General features: G+C 42.2%; 1 protein-coding gene across 1 annotated transcript in view; it reads left to right on the top strand.

Annotated features, from left to right (window-relative positions):
• The window catches only part of LOC122249976 (hulk), a 96069-nt gene that overhangs the window by 49189 nt on the left and 31880 nt on the right, over window positions 1-15000 (top strand). Inside the window, exons 12-23 of the mRNA XM_086551108.1 lie at window positions 1007-1138; window positions 1495-1677; window positions 2954-3085; window positions 3344-3532; window positions 4579-4719; window positions 5313-5495; window positions 5739-5879; window positions 6396-6578; window positions 7857-7898; window positions 9711-11974; window positions 12005-12347; window positions 12648-14993. Of these exons, the coding sequence (XP_086407234.1) occupies window positions 1007-1138; window positions 1495-1677; window positions 2954-3085; window positions 3344-3532; window positions 4579-4719; window positions 5313-5495; window positions 5739-5879; window positions 6396-6578; window positions 7857-7898; window positions 9711-11974; window positions 12005-12347; window positions 12648-14993 (6279 nt within the window). The remainder of the gene's footprint in view (window positions 1-1006; window positions 1139-1494; window positions 1678-2953; window positions 3086-3343; window positions 3533-4578; window positions 4720-5312; window positions 5496-5738; window positions 5880-6395; window positions 6579-7856; window positions 7899-9710; window positions 11975-12004; window positions 12348-12647; window positions 14994-15000) is intronic.

Raw genomic sequence — 15000 nt, 5'->3', positions numbered from 1 at the left:
GGAGGGATGGTGGGAGGGGTAAGAGAGGTGTGAAGGTGGGAGGGATAGAGTTGGTGGGAGGGAGTGGGAGGGTGAATGGGAGGGAAAAGGAGTGGGGAATAAGAAGCAGGGAAAGACTGAGAGAAGGAAGGAGTGAGAAAAAGGTAGAAAGCAGAGAGAGAAAAAGTGTCGGAGGAAGTAGAGAGAGAGAGAGAGAGAGAGAGAGAGAGAGAGAGAGAGAGAGAGAGAGAGAGAGAGAGAGAGAGAGAGAGAGAGAGAGAGAGAGAGAGAGAGAGAGAGAGAGAGAGAGAGAGAGAGAGAGAGAGAGAGAGAGAGAGAGAGAGAGAGAGAGAGAGAGAGAGAGAGAGAGAGAGAGAGAGAGAGAGAGAGAGAGAGAGATAAATAGATAGATAAAGAGAGAGAGAAGACAAAAATATAAAGAGAAAAGACAGAGACAAGGAAAAAGAAAGAGAAACTGAGACAGAGAAATAGAGACACGGAAACAGAGACAGGTAGAGATAGAGACAGAGCGAAGTAAAGAACAAAACCAATGAAAGAAAGAAGAGAGGTAGAGGGACTGATTGATTTTTCTTTAGATGTTCATAGAAAGGTTGACCTTGGCGATAGGACTTCCAACAGTGAAAATAACAATGGAAATGTGAAGAACTCTTGACATCTACCGTAGTCTTTTGTTGGGATTTATCTTTGTTTAGTTCATTATTTTTTCATTATTACTAGTAGTAGCATTATTATTTGTGGCATTATTATTGGTGTTAATATTATTGATATAAATATTATCCTTATCTTCCTTATAATTGTATTTATTACGCATACTGTGTACCTTTGATTAATGATCAAAAAAAAAAAAGGTCAAAAATCAAAATATCTCTTTTTTTGCTAATAAAAATATAATCATCCCCATTGATATCCCCAAACACCTTCCTAAGAATATATACTAAATATTTCCAACCGTACATTTCCCGTACATTTTGATTGTCTCAACACCCATTCTGTCCGTACCGTACAGGAGACCTGATGAAGGAGGAGGAGGTGCTGGAATGGCTGATCCACCACGTCGACAACGAGGAAATTGCAGACGTTACGGACGAAATGCTCGACAAACTGATCACCAATGAACCCTTCCTGGCGGTTCTCTTCTGTGAGTGTAGAGTTACACGCACACACACATACGCGCACACAGACACACAGACACACATACGCGCACACAGACACACAGACACACACACACACAAACAGACAAACAAACAAACAAATTAACTCTTTGAAAAGTTGCAGTAATTTAAAAATTTCTGATAAATAAAATATACCATATAATCTTATATACAGACAAAGAGATGAATATAAATAACTCGCAATAAGTGAAAATATTTACCATTATTTTCACGTTTTCTTCGACATTCTGCCATCTCCATAGCCCGCCATCGACGTTCGATTCCCTTCCCCCAACCTCAGCTTTTCCTCCTTCATCAAGTTAACATCTTCTATCCCTCCCAGACGACAAAGACGACGCCGAGGACCACGAGATCCTCGGAGAACTGGAGAACATTGACGACGACTGCGAACAAGCGGGCGTTCCCTTCGTCAAAATCGACAACGACGCCGAAGCCAAAGAGTATGGAATCGAAGAGTTGCCCACGCTCGTCTACTTCGAGAACCGAATCCCCAGCATCTACGAAGGTGAGAGAGGGGGAGGGGGAGGGGAGGGGGAGGGGAGGGGGAGGGGGAGAGGGAGAGAGGGAGAGGGGAGAGGGAGAGGGGGAAAGGGAGAGGGTGAAAGAGGGGGAAAGGGAGAGGGTGAAAGAGGGGGAAGGGAGAGGGGGAGGGAGAGGGAGAGGGAGGGAGAGGGAGAGGGAGAGGGAGAGGGAGAGGGAGAGGGAGAGGGAGAGGGAGAGGGGGAAAGAGGGGGAAGGGAGAGGGGGAGGGAGAGAAAGAGGGGAAGGGGGGAGGTAGAGAAAAAGGGAGAGGGAGAGGGGGAGGGGGAGAGAGAGGGGGAGGGAGAGGGAGAGAAAGAGGGGGAGGGGGGGAGGGAGGCAGGGGAAGATGGAGGGAGAGGATGAGAGAGAAGGAAAAGGAGAATGAAAGTAAGGAGAAATAGAGGGAGAGGAAGGCGAGAGAGCAGGTGCAGGAGAGAGAAGGAAAAGGAGAAAGAAAAGAAGAAGGAGAGGGATCGCGAGAGAGAGGGAGTGGGAGAGAGAAAGGGAGAGGGAGAAGATGAGACAGAATTAAAGGAGGAAAATGAGAGGGCGAGAGGAATGGGAAGGAGAAGGAGAGGAAGAGGGAGAGGGATAGAGAGAGAGAAGGAGGAGAGGGAGAGGGATAGAGAGAGAGAAGGAGGAGAGGGAGAGGGAGAGAGGGAATGAGAATGAGAATAAGAAGGAGGAGAGGGAGAATGAGAAGGCTGAGGAAATTATAGAGGAAGAAAGCGAAGGGGGAAGGAGAAATACAGAGAGAAAGAAAGAATAGAAGAAAGAGTGACATAAAATAATTAGAAACACAAATCAGAAAATGGATAGATAAATGTGTGAACGGATAAGTAAATAAACGAAGCAGCAAGCCAAATAGATATGTAAATAAATAGATAAACAAATGACGATTAACGATAAACAAACTCGTATATAAATCAGGAAGTCCACAAAGATTTGTCAGAATCAGGTAATAAAAACAAAACAAAACGAGTTCAAGATTTGCGAATATCCAAATAGAAATAGAAATAAGATTAATAATAGTGTTAAGAAGAGCAAGAATAAAGTGGAATAAAAAATCTTATTTTTTAAACATATCTATTTTTAAACATATCTATATCATTCACATTTTACAGTCAAGTACCTCATCATCTATGAAACAAAAACAAGATCTATTTTCTTTGCCTTCCCTACTTCAAAGAGAATCACGAAATTAAAAGAAAATAATAATAAATATATACCCACCCTCCCTTCTTCTTGCCCTTCGTCAGGTGATCTCTCGAACGAGCAAGAAGTCCTGGCGTGGTTATTACAGCAGAAGAACACGGACACCATTGAGGAGGTGACCGACGAGATTCTCGACGACCTGATTGCCAACTTCGAGTACGTCGTTGTCTACTTCAGTAAGTTATTGTTGTTGTTGTTGTGATTGTTATGATTGTTATTATTATGATTGTCATTGTCATTGTTATCATTGACATTATTGTCATTGTTATTATATTATTTTCACTATCATCATCATCATCATTATTTTTTATACATTCATTACTACCATTGCTAATGCTTTTAATTACACCGACCTTCCACCCTCAACCATCCTCTCTCTCACTCCTTTCCTCCCATCCCTCCCATTCCTCCCTCCCCCCCTTCTCCCCCCTCAGGCGGGAAATGCGACGAGGGCGAAAAATGCGACAAGATCCTGGACGAACTGGAGAACATTGACGACGACACCGACGACCACGGCATGCACTTCGTCACTACGGAGGAGACGTCCCTCGCCCACGAACACGGCATCAAGACCATCCCCGCCCTCGCCCTCTTCAGGAACGGCGCCCCTGTTGTCTTCAAGGGTAAGGGACGTGGGGGGAAGAGAAGGAAGGGGTGGGAAAAGTGTGTGTGTGTGTGTGTGACTTGTTGGGGATGTTGGGGAAAGGAGAAGATGAAGTTGTGAGCTGTTGGGGATGGTGGGGAAAGGGAGGAGGTTGTGAGGAGGATGGTTGAGTATTGTGTCTGTATTTGGAAGGTTGTGTTTGAGGTTATGGGAGTGAATAGAGGTTAGTGGGAATTGGGAAGAGAATGTGGGTATTATGTATATGGAGACTGGATAGGGGTGAGGGGGCGGTTCTTTATTTTGAGAGGGGGGGGAGGATGGTTGCATGTTTTGCGTTTATAAATATGATGTTGAGAAGGGAATGGAGCTTAGTTTGGTGGTATGTTTAGGGCTGTGGAGGAGGGAGGGATGATGAGGGAATGTCTATGTGTCTGAGTATGAGGGATTGGATAGGGTATATGTGGGAGTATGTTGGAGGAGAAGGATGGGTGCTTTGCAGTGTGCATGTGTGCTTGGAGGGAAGTAGCAGTGGATAGGCGTGTATATGTGGAGGGGGGGGGAGATGGGATGGGTTTGTATAGTGTATGTGTGTTTGAAGGGAAGAAAACCTATAGAAAAGAAAGAGGTGTTTGCAAGCATGTTTAAACGCTGTAAGCCTGTGAGTTTACAGGTTGACGGTAAACAATAGTATTATGGATATGCTGGATATTACAGGTCTACGAAAATGTATTACGATTCATGAGGTATGAAATATCCATGAACATCATACGGTAATCCATGATATTCCTATGGATAATAACAAAATATACGACAACATGGCTTCTAATTCATATAAGATTTTCAAGGCTGAGATTATATCTTATAACAAAACAACCCACCATACCATTAGAATTTAAAAAAAAGTACAAACAAACTAATACACGATTCCCAGACGACCAACACTAATCCCCGACCCATCCATCGAGAGTCAATCTTCCATCCCTTCCGCCCCTTTCCCCTTCATTATCAGTCTCTCATCCATTCGCTTTTTTCCCTTTTTTCCCGCACCTCCTGACGACCGAACAGGCGACTTGACCGACGAAGAGTCTGTCCTCGCTTGGCTAACGAGCGAGAACACCCTCGAGATCCCCAACCAGATCGAGGAGGTCAACGAGAGGATGCTGGACAGGATCCTCAACACGTCGGACAATGTGGCCGTTTTCTTCTGTGAGTCGGATGCTGGTCTTTTTTTTATGTGTATTTTTTCCTGGTCAGTGTGTTTCGCGTTTTTTTTTTTTATTTGTTTGATTGTTTCGCTCTTCTCTTTACTCTCTCTTTCTCTCATCTCTTTTCTCTCTCTCTCTCTCTCTCATCTCTTCTCTTTCTCTTTCTCTCTCTCTCTCTCTCTCTCTCTCTCTCTCTCTCTCTCTCTCTTTCTCTCTTTCTCTCTCTCTCTTCTCTCTCTCTCTCTCTCTCTCTCTCTCTCTCTCTCTCTTCTCTCTCTCTCTCTCTCTCTCTCTCTCTCTCTCTCTCTCTCTCTCTCTCTCTCTCTCCCTCTCTCTCTCTCTCTCTCTCTCTCTCTCTCTCTCTCTCTCTCTCTCTTTCTTTCTTTCTGCATGTATCAATGTATGTATGTAGGTATGTATGTATGTATGTATGTATGTATGTATCTATACATGCATGTATGTATGTATGTATGCATGCATGTATGTATACATGTATACATATATACATGAAGATCTGTGCATGCCTGTATGTGTGTGTAAGTGTATCATCGTAAGCATTGTTCTTACTCATCCTGTTCCCTTCGCATCTCGCAGACTCCGAGGGCGACAAGAAGAGCAAAGACATCCTCGTTGAACTCGAAAACATTGACGACGAGTGCGATGACATTGGCATCGACTTCGTCAAGGTTTCGGACGAAAACATCGCCAAGGAGTACGAAGTCGTGATCCTCCCCGCTCTCGTCTACTTCAGGAACCGCTTCCCCCAAATCTACGAAGGTGCGTGTGTGATGCTAAGGTTTACTAAAGCATTACTTACAGTGCGTTGGCTATATTCTAAGTATTCTACGACAAGATAACAATGGATACACAGACACCAGAGGCAGTATGATATATAATAACGAAGTTTAAAGCATCTTTTTATCCCTAACGACAAGATAACAATGGACACACAGATACCAGAGGCAGTATGCTATATAATAACGAAGTTTAAAGCATCCTTTTATCCCTACCTTCCCTCAGGCGACCTCAAGGACGAGGAGGCTTTGTTGGAGTGGCTCATCGACAACAAGGACAAAGGACCAGCATCTATCATCGAGGAGGTGGACGGCCAGATGATCCAGAGCCTCGTCGAGGGCTTCGAGTATCTCGTGGTGTACTTCTGTGAGTACCTGAGGGAGAGGAGGGGGAAGGGAAGAGGGAGGAGGAAGGGGAATTAGTAACTGAGGGAGAGGAGGGGGAAGGGAAGAGGGAGGAGGAAGGGGAATTAGGGGGTCGAAAGAACGAGATATTGGGGATGAGGGATAGAGAAAAGGATGTAGGGGATGTAAGTTTGCGTGGAGGGAGAAGGGGGAGGGGGTTAAAGAGTGAAGGTAGAGATGGAGTAAAGAATGGGAGGAGTGAAGGGGGGAAGAAATAGGATTGGATACATACGACGGAATTTTTTTTATACATTTAGATACTGATTAGGTGAACTATTAGGGGAAGAACATATAGATACGAAACATGAAACATATCCGAAGATCCCACATGATTTCACACGAGTTCCGTCATATGATCGAGGTTCTAGAGCACACACAGTCTCACGCACAACACACTATCTCCATAACCCGTTCATATTGCATGCTACATTTCAGTGGCGCTTTTCACCCTGACTCTCCCACGTTCTCCCACCGCCAGACGACGATAACTGCCCCACCTGCGAGACCGTCCTGGCAGACCTCGAGACCATCGACGACGAGACGGACGACGTCGGCATCCAGTTCGTCAAGACCAACGACGTGGAGGTCGCCGAGGACCTGGGCATCAGCCACCTGCCCGCCCTCGTCTACTTCGAGGGCGGCGTGCCCAGCATCTACGACGGTGAGTTCTTTGCCTCAGTCCGAGGGGCGTCCGTGGGGCGGTGTGGGTCCGAGCGTATCGCGGGATTATTAGAGCTCATGCTTTATCGATTAACAGATCACGAAGAGGAAGACGTGGGATTTTTATGTTATTATTGATACTTAGATGTGTATACGTATGTATATATACATATATATGATGTCTGAGGACTGAAATTGGAAAGAAATATTCTTGTTGAAACATTATTCGCACTTCTGAAGCTTCGTATCTATATTAACTTTGATCATATTCTTATGCTTAAGTCCTCATTTCCTAAATGAAGAATAGTGTCATAGTGTAACAGGGAAAGTGGAACAGGACAAATATGAAGATTGACCAAAGATGTGTATGAAAACAAGAATTATCTGATTAGAATGTCAACAAGCATATGTAATATCTTATCGTAAGTGATGAACTCAAGTAGAGTTCATAAATTCAACGAGCGAAGAAGATGATGAAGAGTAACGTTAAAAAATGTGGGAATTGCCGTTGCAAATACCAATAAAGAAAAGGTCGACATGAGACGTAATCTTTGTAAGTCCAACACTATAGTATAGTATAATATCCAGCAACTTTTCTAATATCTACATATGGAAAATACTCAGGAGGTAAACAGTACCCATGTATTTTGATACTAGTGATGTCTAGTGTAGACTAATTGTAGACTTTAAGACTATTTAGATGTTTAACCATGTGGCAGTCCCAAGACATAGACAATATCCAACACAGAACCAATCAGATGCTCGGAACTAAGGTGTCACGTGAGCAAACCCTTACGATCTCGACTCTGATTGGTTAACCAGTCGAAGGATGTTCATAAGATTTGCTGTGATTGGCTACCTCTCTTTTTGATCTATTTGAAAGTTAGTTTATGGTTGAGGGAGTCATAAATGAGTGAAATATGAGATTTGCATCCTTACTTGTGTTTGGATATGTTTATGCCTTTGAAGTAGCTGCAATTCATTTTAGATAAGAGATTGTATTGATTAACTGGTATAATTTATGTCAAAGCCTTGGTGTCATTTAGTACTTATGCTTTGCTTTGGTAGTCATGCAAAATAGATGTGATAACAAGCACTCTAATACAAAACTTGTAAATGCTAATCATCTCAAAGCGAAATACGACTGCTTGGAGTTAAAGACAATATCTTCCAATTTGTAAAGAATAAAACAAAACAAAAGCAAAGCGTTGGGAGTCACACGACCCCTGACCTGACCTGAGCTGTGTCCCTCATTAGGTCACGTCTGTTGCATCCCCAGGTGACGACAAGGGCATCTTTTCTTGGCTAATTGCAGAAAAAAGTAAGCATCTTTTTTGTTTTCCCTCAAAACCTATACACGGATGGCCTGGAAGGAAGCATATAATTCACTATGTTTTAGTCTCATTATCATTATTATTATTATTATCATCAAAGTTATTATCATTATTGTCATTATTATTATCATTATTATTATTATTATAATTTTTATCATTACTATAATCATCATCATTATGGTGATTATTATTGCCAAATCTGTTATTATCCAATGTAGTATCTTATTATCCATATCCACTTATATTAATACTGCCATACACAATTTATCTATAAATCAGAATATCATATGATAGACTGATAGAAAGAAAATATTATTTTGGTAAACGTAACTTTAAGTCGCGCTATACAATCAGAATCAAAGGAAGTTACTTCATATGACATGATATTTTTATATTATCTTTTATCAGTGAATAGAGATATGGTTACACTCCAGGTCTTCCTTTCACCATGACAAACCCGAAGATAAAAGAAAAAAAGAGAATGATTAAAATAAAGAAAAAAAAATACGATACAAGATGTCCAATGTTAAGTCTAACTAAAATCTAACTATATGAAGTTGAAATGCTATCCTAATATTTTTTAATTAACTAGAATAAGTATTTTTTTTATCAGTATTAGATTTTTTAATAATGCATATTTTTTCTAAATAATAACAAGCAAAAATTCACAATAATTAAGATAAAGGCCATTATTCAAATTCATGTTTATCATTATCGAGCACACACTATTTAGATTATACAACACATAACCCGTAAATGCCATCTTATCATCCTGTAGTCATAGGTAGTACTAATACCTAGAAATAATTCTGGCAATTTAACACAGCAAATTTATGAATTACTCTCTCCTAATTTAATTTACAATATTAACACAAATCCGTGTTCGGATAGATTATAGTCGAAATAAAGTTCCTTGGCGTTTATAGCCCTTCCTACCTGTGACGTCACTTTATACTTCCACCAATCATGTGATTTTCCCAGTGAGTGGAGACACTAAAACATCGCTTCAAATTTCAACCAATGTTGATTTAGAATTACTTATAATTCATTATATATTTATATGAACTATAATCATTTGTAACAAACGTTTGGTATCTACAAGTAGCGTAGATACCATCGATAGTACATATTTATGATCGGAATTTACGTGGACTACCATGAACACTTTCCTACCCCCACCTCTCTCTCTCTTCTAGTTTAACCTATAAATTTGTTATAGTAAAGTTTACATACATTCCGATAATAATTATGTACTTCTAATAGTGTTTACACCACCTTTAAATATCAGTAAAAGATATAGGTAACAAATAATTGTAGTAAACATGGTGAAAGTAACTATAAATCAGCATTGCTTGAAGTTTATAGCACAGTTATCTGTGGGAGGCGGGGAGACGCATGTCTGGCGGGCCGTTATCAGGTAGGCGGGGCTAGAAATGCCCGGGAACTCCGTTTTGGCTCTAGTAGTTACCAACGTTTTCATCCTCAAAGACCCTGTATGTTTAGATTATCTTTCGACAAAAATGAATAGATAGATAAATAGATAGAAAATAGCACGCTTTAATTAAATTTTGGATATATTTGTTGCTTTTGCGTACATTATATATATTTTTTCTTACATATATCCTACACGTGCACCATCATGCAGACATATTTTTTTAAATGTAGGCCTACACTTCACATGAAATATTTAATCTCGTAAACATCATCTTATCATTCATTTAACACCAACGGACATCTTGTATCGTGTTGCAAAAGGATTTAATCATTGCATTTCAACAAGAGGCCATGACTGATTTCAGAAACAGTTGAGAGTCCAGCCATTAGCATGAATTTCCGCAGGCTTCTCGCAGTTAAGGATAGTGATGATGATGGTGATGAAGGTGAGGATGATGGTATAGGTGAGAATGAGGATGATGCTAATAATGAGGATGAGGATGAAGCTGATGATGATGAAGATGACAATAAGGACGAGGCAGACGAGGAGGGTGATGATAATGAGGAGGAAGAGGAAGATGGTGATGATGAGGATGACAATAATGATGACGAAGACGACGACGATGAAGATGAGAAAGATGGTAATGATGAGGATGAAGATGAGGAAGTTGGTGATGATGAGGATGAAGATGAAGAAGCTGGTGATGAGGAAGAGGACGAAGATGAAAATGAGGAAGCTGATGATGATGAAGATGAATCTGGGGATGATGATGAGGAAGCTGGTGATGATGAGGACGAGGATGAAGATGAGGAAGATGGTGATGCTGAGGATGAAGATGAGGAAGATGGTGATGATGATGAAGATGAGGAAGCCGGTGATGATGAGGATGAGGAAGATGGTGATGATGAGGATGAAGATGAGGAAGATGGTGATGATGAGGACGAGGATGAAGATGAAGCTGGCGATGATGAGGATGAAGATGACGAAGATGGTGATGATGAGGAAGATGGTGATGATGAGGATGAAGATGACGAAGATGGTGATGATGATAAAGATGAGGAAGATGGTGATGGTGAGGATGAAGATGAGGAAGATGGTGATGATGAGGATGAAGATGAGGAAGATGGTGATGATGAGGATGAAGATGAAGATGAAGATGAGGAAGCTGCTGATGATGAGGATGAAGATGAGGAAGCCGGTGATGATGAGGATGAAGATGAGGAAGATGGTGATGATGAGGACGAAGATGAAGATGAAGAAGCTGATGATGATGAGGAAGATGGTGATGATGAGGGCGAAGATGAGGATGATGAAGCTGGTGATGAGGATGACGAGGACGAAGATGAAGATGAGGATGAAGATGAGGATGATGGTGATGATGAGGATGAAGATGAGGAAGATGGTGATGACGAGGATGAAGATGAGGAAGCTGCTGATGATGAGGATGAAGATGAAGATGAGGAAGATGGTGATGATGAGGATGAAGATGTAGATGAGGATGAAGATGAAGATGAGGAAGATGGTGATGATGAGGATGATGATGAAGATGAGGAAGATGCTGATGATGAGGATGAAGATGAGGAAGATGGTGATGATGAGGATGAAGATGAAGATGAGGAAGATGGTGATGATGAGGATGAAGATGAGGAAGATGGTGATGATGAGGATGAAGATGAGGAAGCTGCTGATGATGAGGATGAAGATGAAGATGAGGAAGATGATGATGATGAGGATGAAAATGAAGAAGATGGTGATGATGAGGATGAAGATGAGGAAGATGGTGATGATGAGGATGAAGATGAGGAAGCTGCTGATGATGAGGATGAAGATGAAGATGAGGAAGATGGTGATGATGAAGATGAAGATGAGGAAGCTGCTGCTGATGAGGATGAAGATGAAGATGGTGATGATGAGGATGAAGATGAGGAAGATGGTGATGATGAGGATGAAGATGAGGAAGATGAAGATGAGGAAGCTGCTGATGATGAGGATGAAGATGAGGAAGCTGCTGATGATGAGGATGAAGATGAAGATGAGGAAGATGGTGATGATGAGGATGAAGATGAGGAAGCTGGTGATGATGAGGATGAAGATGAGGAAGCAGGTGATGATGAGGATGAAGATGAGGAAGCTGGTGATGATGAGGATGAAGATGAGGAAGCTGATGATGATGAGGATGAAGATGAGGAAGATGATGATGAAGATGAAGATGAGGAAGATGGTGATGATGAAGATGAAGATGAGGAAGATGGTGATGATGAGGATGAAGATGAGGAAGCAGGTGATGATGAGGATGAAGATGAGGAAGCTGGTGATGATGAGGATGAAGATGAGGAAGCTGGTGATGATGAGGATGAAGATGAGGAAGCTGATGATGATGAGGATGAAGATGAGGAAGATGATGATGAAGATGAAGATGAGGAAGATGGTGATGATGAAGATGAAGATGAGGAAGCAGGTGATGATGAGGATGAAGATGAGGAAGATGGTGATGATGAGGATGAAGATGAGGAAGCTGATGATGATGAGGATGAAGATGAAGATGAAGATGAGGATGAAGATGGTGATGGTGAGGATGAAGATGAGGATGAAGATGAGGAAGATGCTGATGATGAGGATGAAGATGACGAAGATGGAGACGATGACGAAGAAGATGAAGATGCAGAAGATGCTGACGATGAGGATGAAGATGAGGAAGATGGTGATGGTGAGGATGAAGATGAGGATGAAGATGAGGAAGATGGTGATGATGAAGATGAAGATGAGGAAGCTGCTGATGATGAGGACGAAGATGAAGATGAGGAAGCTGCTGATGATGAGGATGAAGATGAAGATGAGGAAGCTGCTGATGATGAGGATGAAGATGAGGAAGATGGTGATGATGAGGATGAAGATGAAGATGAGGAAGATGGCGATGATGAAGATGAAGATGGTGATGATGAGGATGAAGATGATGAAGATGAGGAAGCTGGTGATGATGAGGATGAAGATGAGGAAGCAGGTGATGATGAGGATGAAGATGAGGAAGCTGGTGATGATGAGGATGAAGATGAGGAAGAGGATGAGTGAAGATAGAAGATGAGGAAGTGGTGATGATGAGATGAAGATGATGAAGATGAGGAGGATGAAGGATTGTGATGATGAGGATGAAGGATATGTGATGATGAGGATGAAGATGAAGATGTGATGATGGATGAAGATGAAGTGAGATGATGAAGATGAAGATGAGGAAGATGGTGATGATGAGGATGAAGATGAGGAAGATGAAGATCTGGCGATGATGAGGATGAAGATGAGGAAGCTGGTGATGATGAGGATGAAGATGACGAAGATGGTGATGATGAGGAAGATGGTGATGATGAGGATGAAGATGAGGAAGCTGGTGATGATGAGGATGAAGATGACGAAGATGGTGATGATGATAAAGATGAGGAAGATGATGAGGATGAAGATGAGGAAGATGGTGATGATGAGGATGAAGATGAGGAAGATGGTGATGATGAGGATGAAGATGAGGAAGATGGTGATGATGAGGATGAAGATGAGGAAGATGGTGATGATGAGGATGAAGATGAGGAAGATGGTGATGATGAGGATGAAGATGAGGAAGCTGCTGATGATGAGGATGAAGATGAAGATGAGGAAGATGGCGATGATGAAGATGAAGATGAGGAAGCTGCTGATGATGAGGATGAAGATGAGGAAGATGGTGATGATGAGGATGAAGATGAGGAAGATGGTGATGATGAGGATGAAGATGAGGATGATGGTGATGATGAGGATGAAGATGAGGAAGATGGTGATGATGAGGATGAAGATGAGGAAGATGGTGATGATGAGGATGAAGATGAGGAAGCTGGTGATGATGAGGATGAAGATGAGGAAGATGGTGATAATGAGGATGAAGATGAGGAAGATGGTGATGATGAGGATGAAGATGAGGAAGATGGTGATGATGAGGATGAAGATGAGGATGATGGTGATGATGAGGATGAAGATGAGGAAGATGGTGATGATGAGGATGAAGATGAGGAAGATGGTGATGATGAGGATGAAGATGAGGAAGCTGGTGATGATGAGGATGAAGATGAGGAAGATGGTGATGATGAGGATGAAGATGAGGAAGCTGGTGATGATGAGGATGAAGATGAGGAAGATGGCGATGATGAGGATGAAGATGAGGAAGATGGTGATGATGAGGATGAAGATGAGGAAGATGGTGATGATGAGGATGAAGATGAGGAAGATGGTGATAATGAGGATGAAGATGAGGAAGATGGTGATGATGAGGATGAAGATGAGGAAGATGGCGATGATGAGGATGAAGATGAGGAAGATGGTGATGATGAGGATGAAGATGAGGAAGATGGTGATGATGAGGATGAAGATGAGGAAGATGGTGATGATGAGGATGAAGATGAGGAAGATGGTGATAATGAGGATGAAGATGAGGAAGATGGTGATGATGAAGATGAAGATGAGGAAGATGGCGATGATGAGGATGAAGATGAGGAAGATGGTGATGATGAGGATGAAGATGAGGAAGCTGGTGATGATGAGGATGAAGATGAGGAAGATGGTGATAATGAGGATGAAGATGAGGAAGATGGTGATAATGAGGATGAAGATGAGGAAGATGGTGATAATGAGGATGAAGATGAGGAAGATGGTGATGATGAGGATGAAGATGAGGATGATGGTGATGATGAGGATGAAGATGAGGAAGCTGGTGATGATGAGGATGAAGATGAGGAAGATGGTGATGATGAGGATGAAGATGAGGAAGCTGGTGATGATGAGGATGAAGATGAGGAAGATGGTGATGATGAGGATGAAGATGAGGAAGATGGCGATGATGAGGATGAAGATGAGGAAGATGGTGATGATGAGGATGAAGATGAGGAAGCTGGTGATGATGAGGATGAAGATGAGGAAGATGGTGATGATGAGGATGAAGATGAGGAAGATGGTGATGATGAGGATGAAGATGAAGATGAGGAAGATGGTGATGATGAGGATGAAGATGAGGAAGCTGGTGATGATGAGGATGAAGATGAGGAAGATGGTGATGATGAGGATGAAGATGAGGAAGATGGCGATGATGAGGATGAAGATGAGGAAGATGGTGATGATGAGGATGAAGATGAGGAAGCTGGCGATGATGAGGATGAAGATGAGGAAGATGGTGATGATGAGGATGAAGATGAGGAAGCTGCTGATGATGAGGATGAAGATGAAGATGAGGAAGATGGTGATGATGAGGATGAAGATGAGGAAGATGGTGATGATGAGGATGAAGATGAGGAAGCTGCTGATGATGAGGACGAAGATGAAGATGAGGAAGATGGTGATGATGAGGATGAAGATGAGGAAGATGGTGATGATGAGGAAGCTGCTGATGATGAGGACGAAGATGAAGATGAGGAAGCTGCTGCTGATGAGGATGAAGATGAAGATGAAGATGAAGATGAGGAAGCTGCTGCTGATGAGGATGAAGATGAAGATGAGGAAGCTGGTGAAGGTGATGATGAGGCTGTTGATGACGACGATGATGCTGAAGAGGAGAAAGAGGTCGATGACGAAGAGGGAGACGAGGACGAAGACGAAGACACTGAAGACGACGATAAAGATGATGCAGAAGACGAAGGTGAAAA

This window comes from Penaeus japonicus, unplaced genomic scaffold, assembly GCF_977035675.1.
Source record: "Penaeus japonicus unplaced genomic scaffold, GWHDUDI00000001_assembly GWHDUDI00000024, whole genome shotgun sequence".
Classification (NCBI taxonomy): Eukaryota; Metazoa; Arthropoda; class Malacostraca; order Decapoda; family Penaeidae; genus Penaeus; species Penaeus japonicus.
The sequence above is the reverse complement of the archived record's forward strand: the minus strand, read 5'-3'. Positions and strand labels throughout refer to the sequence as shown.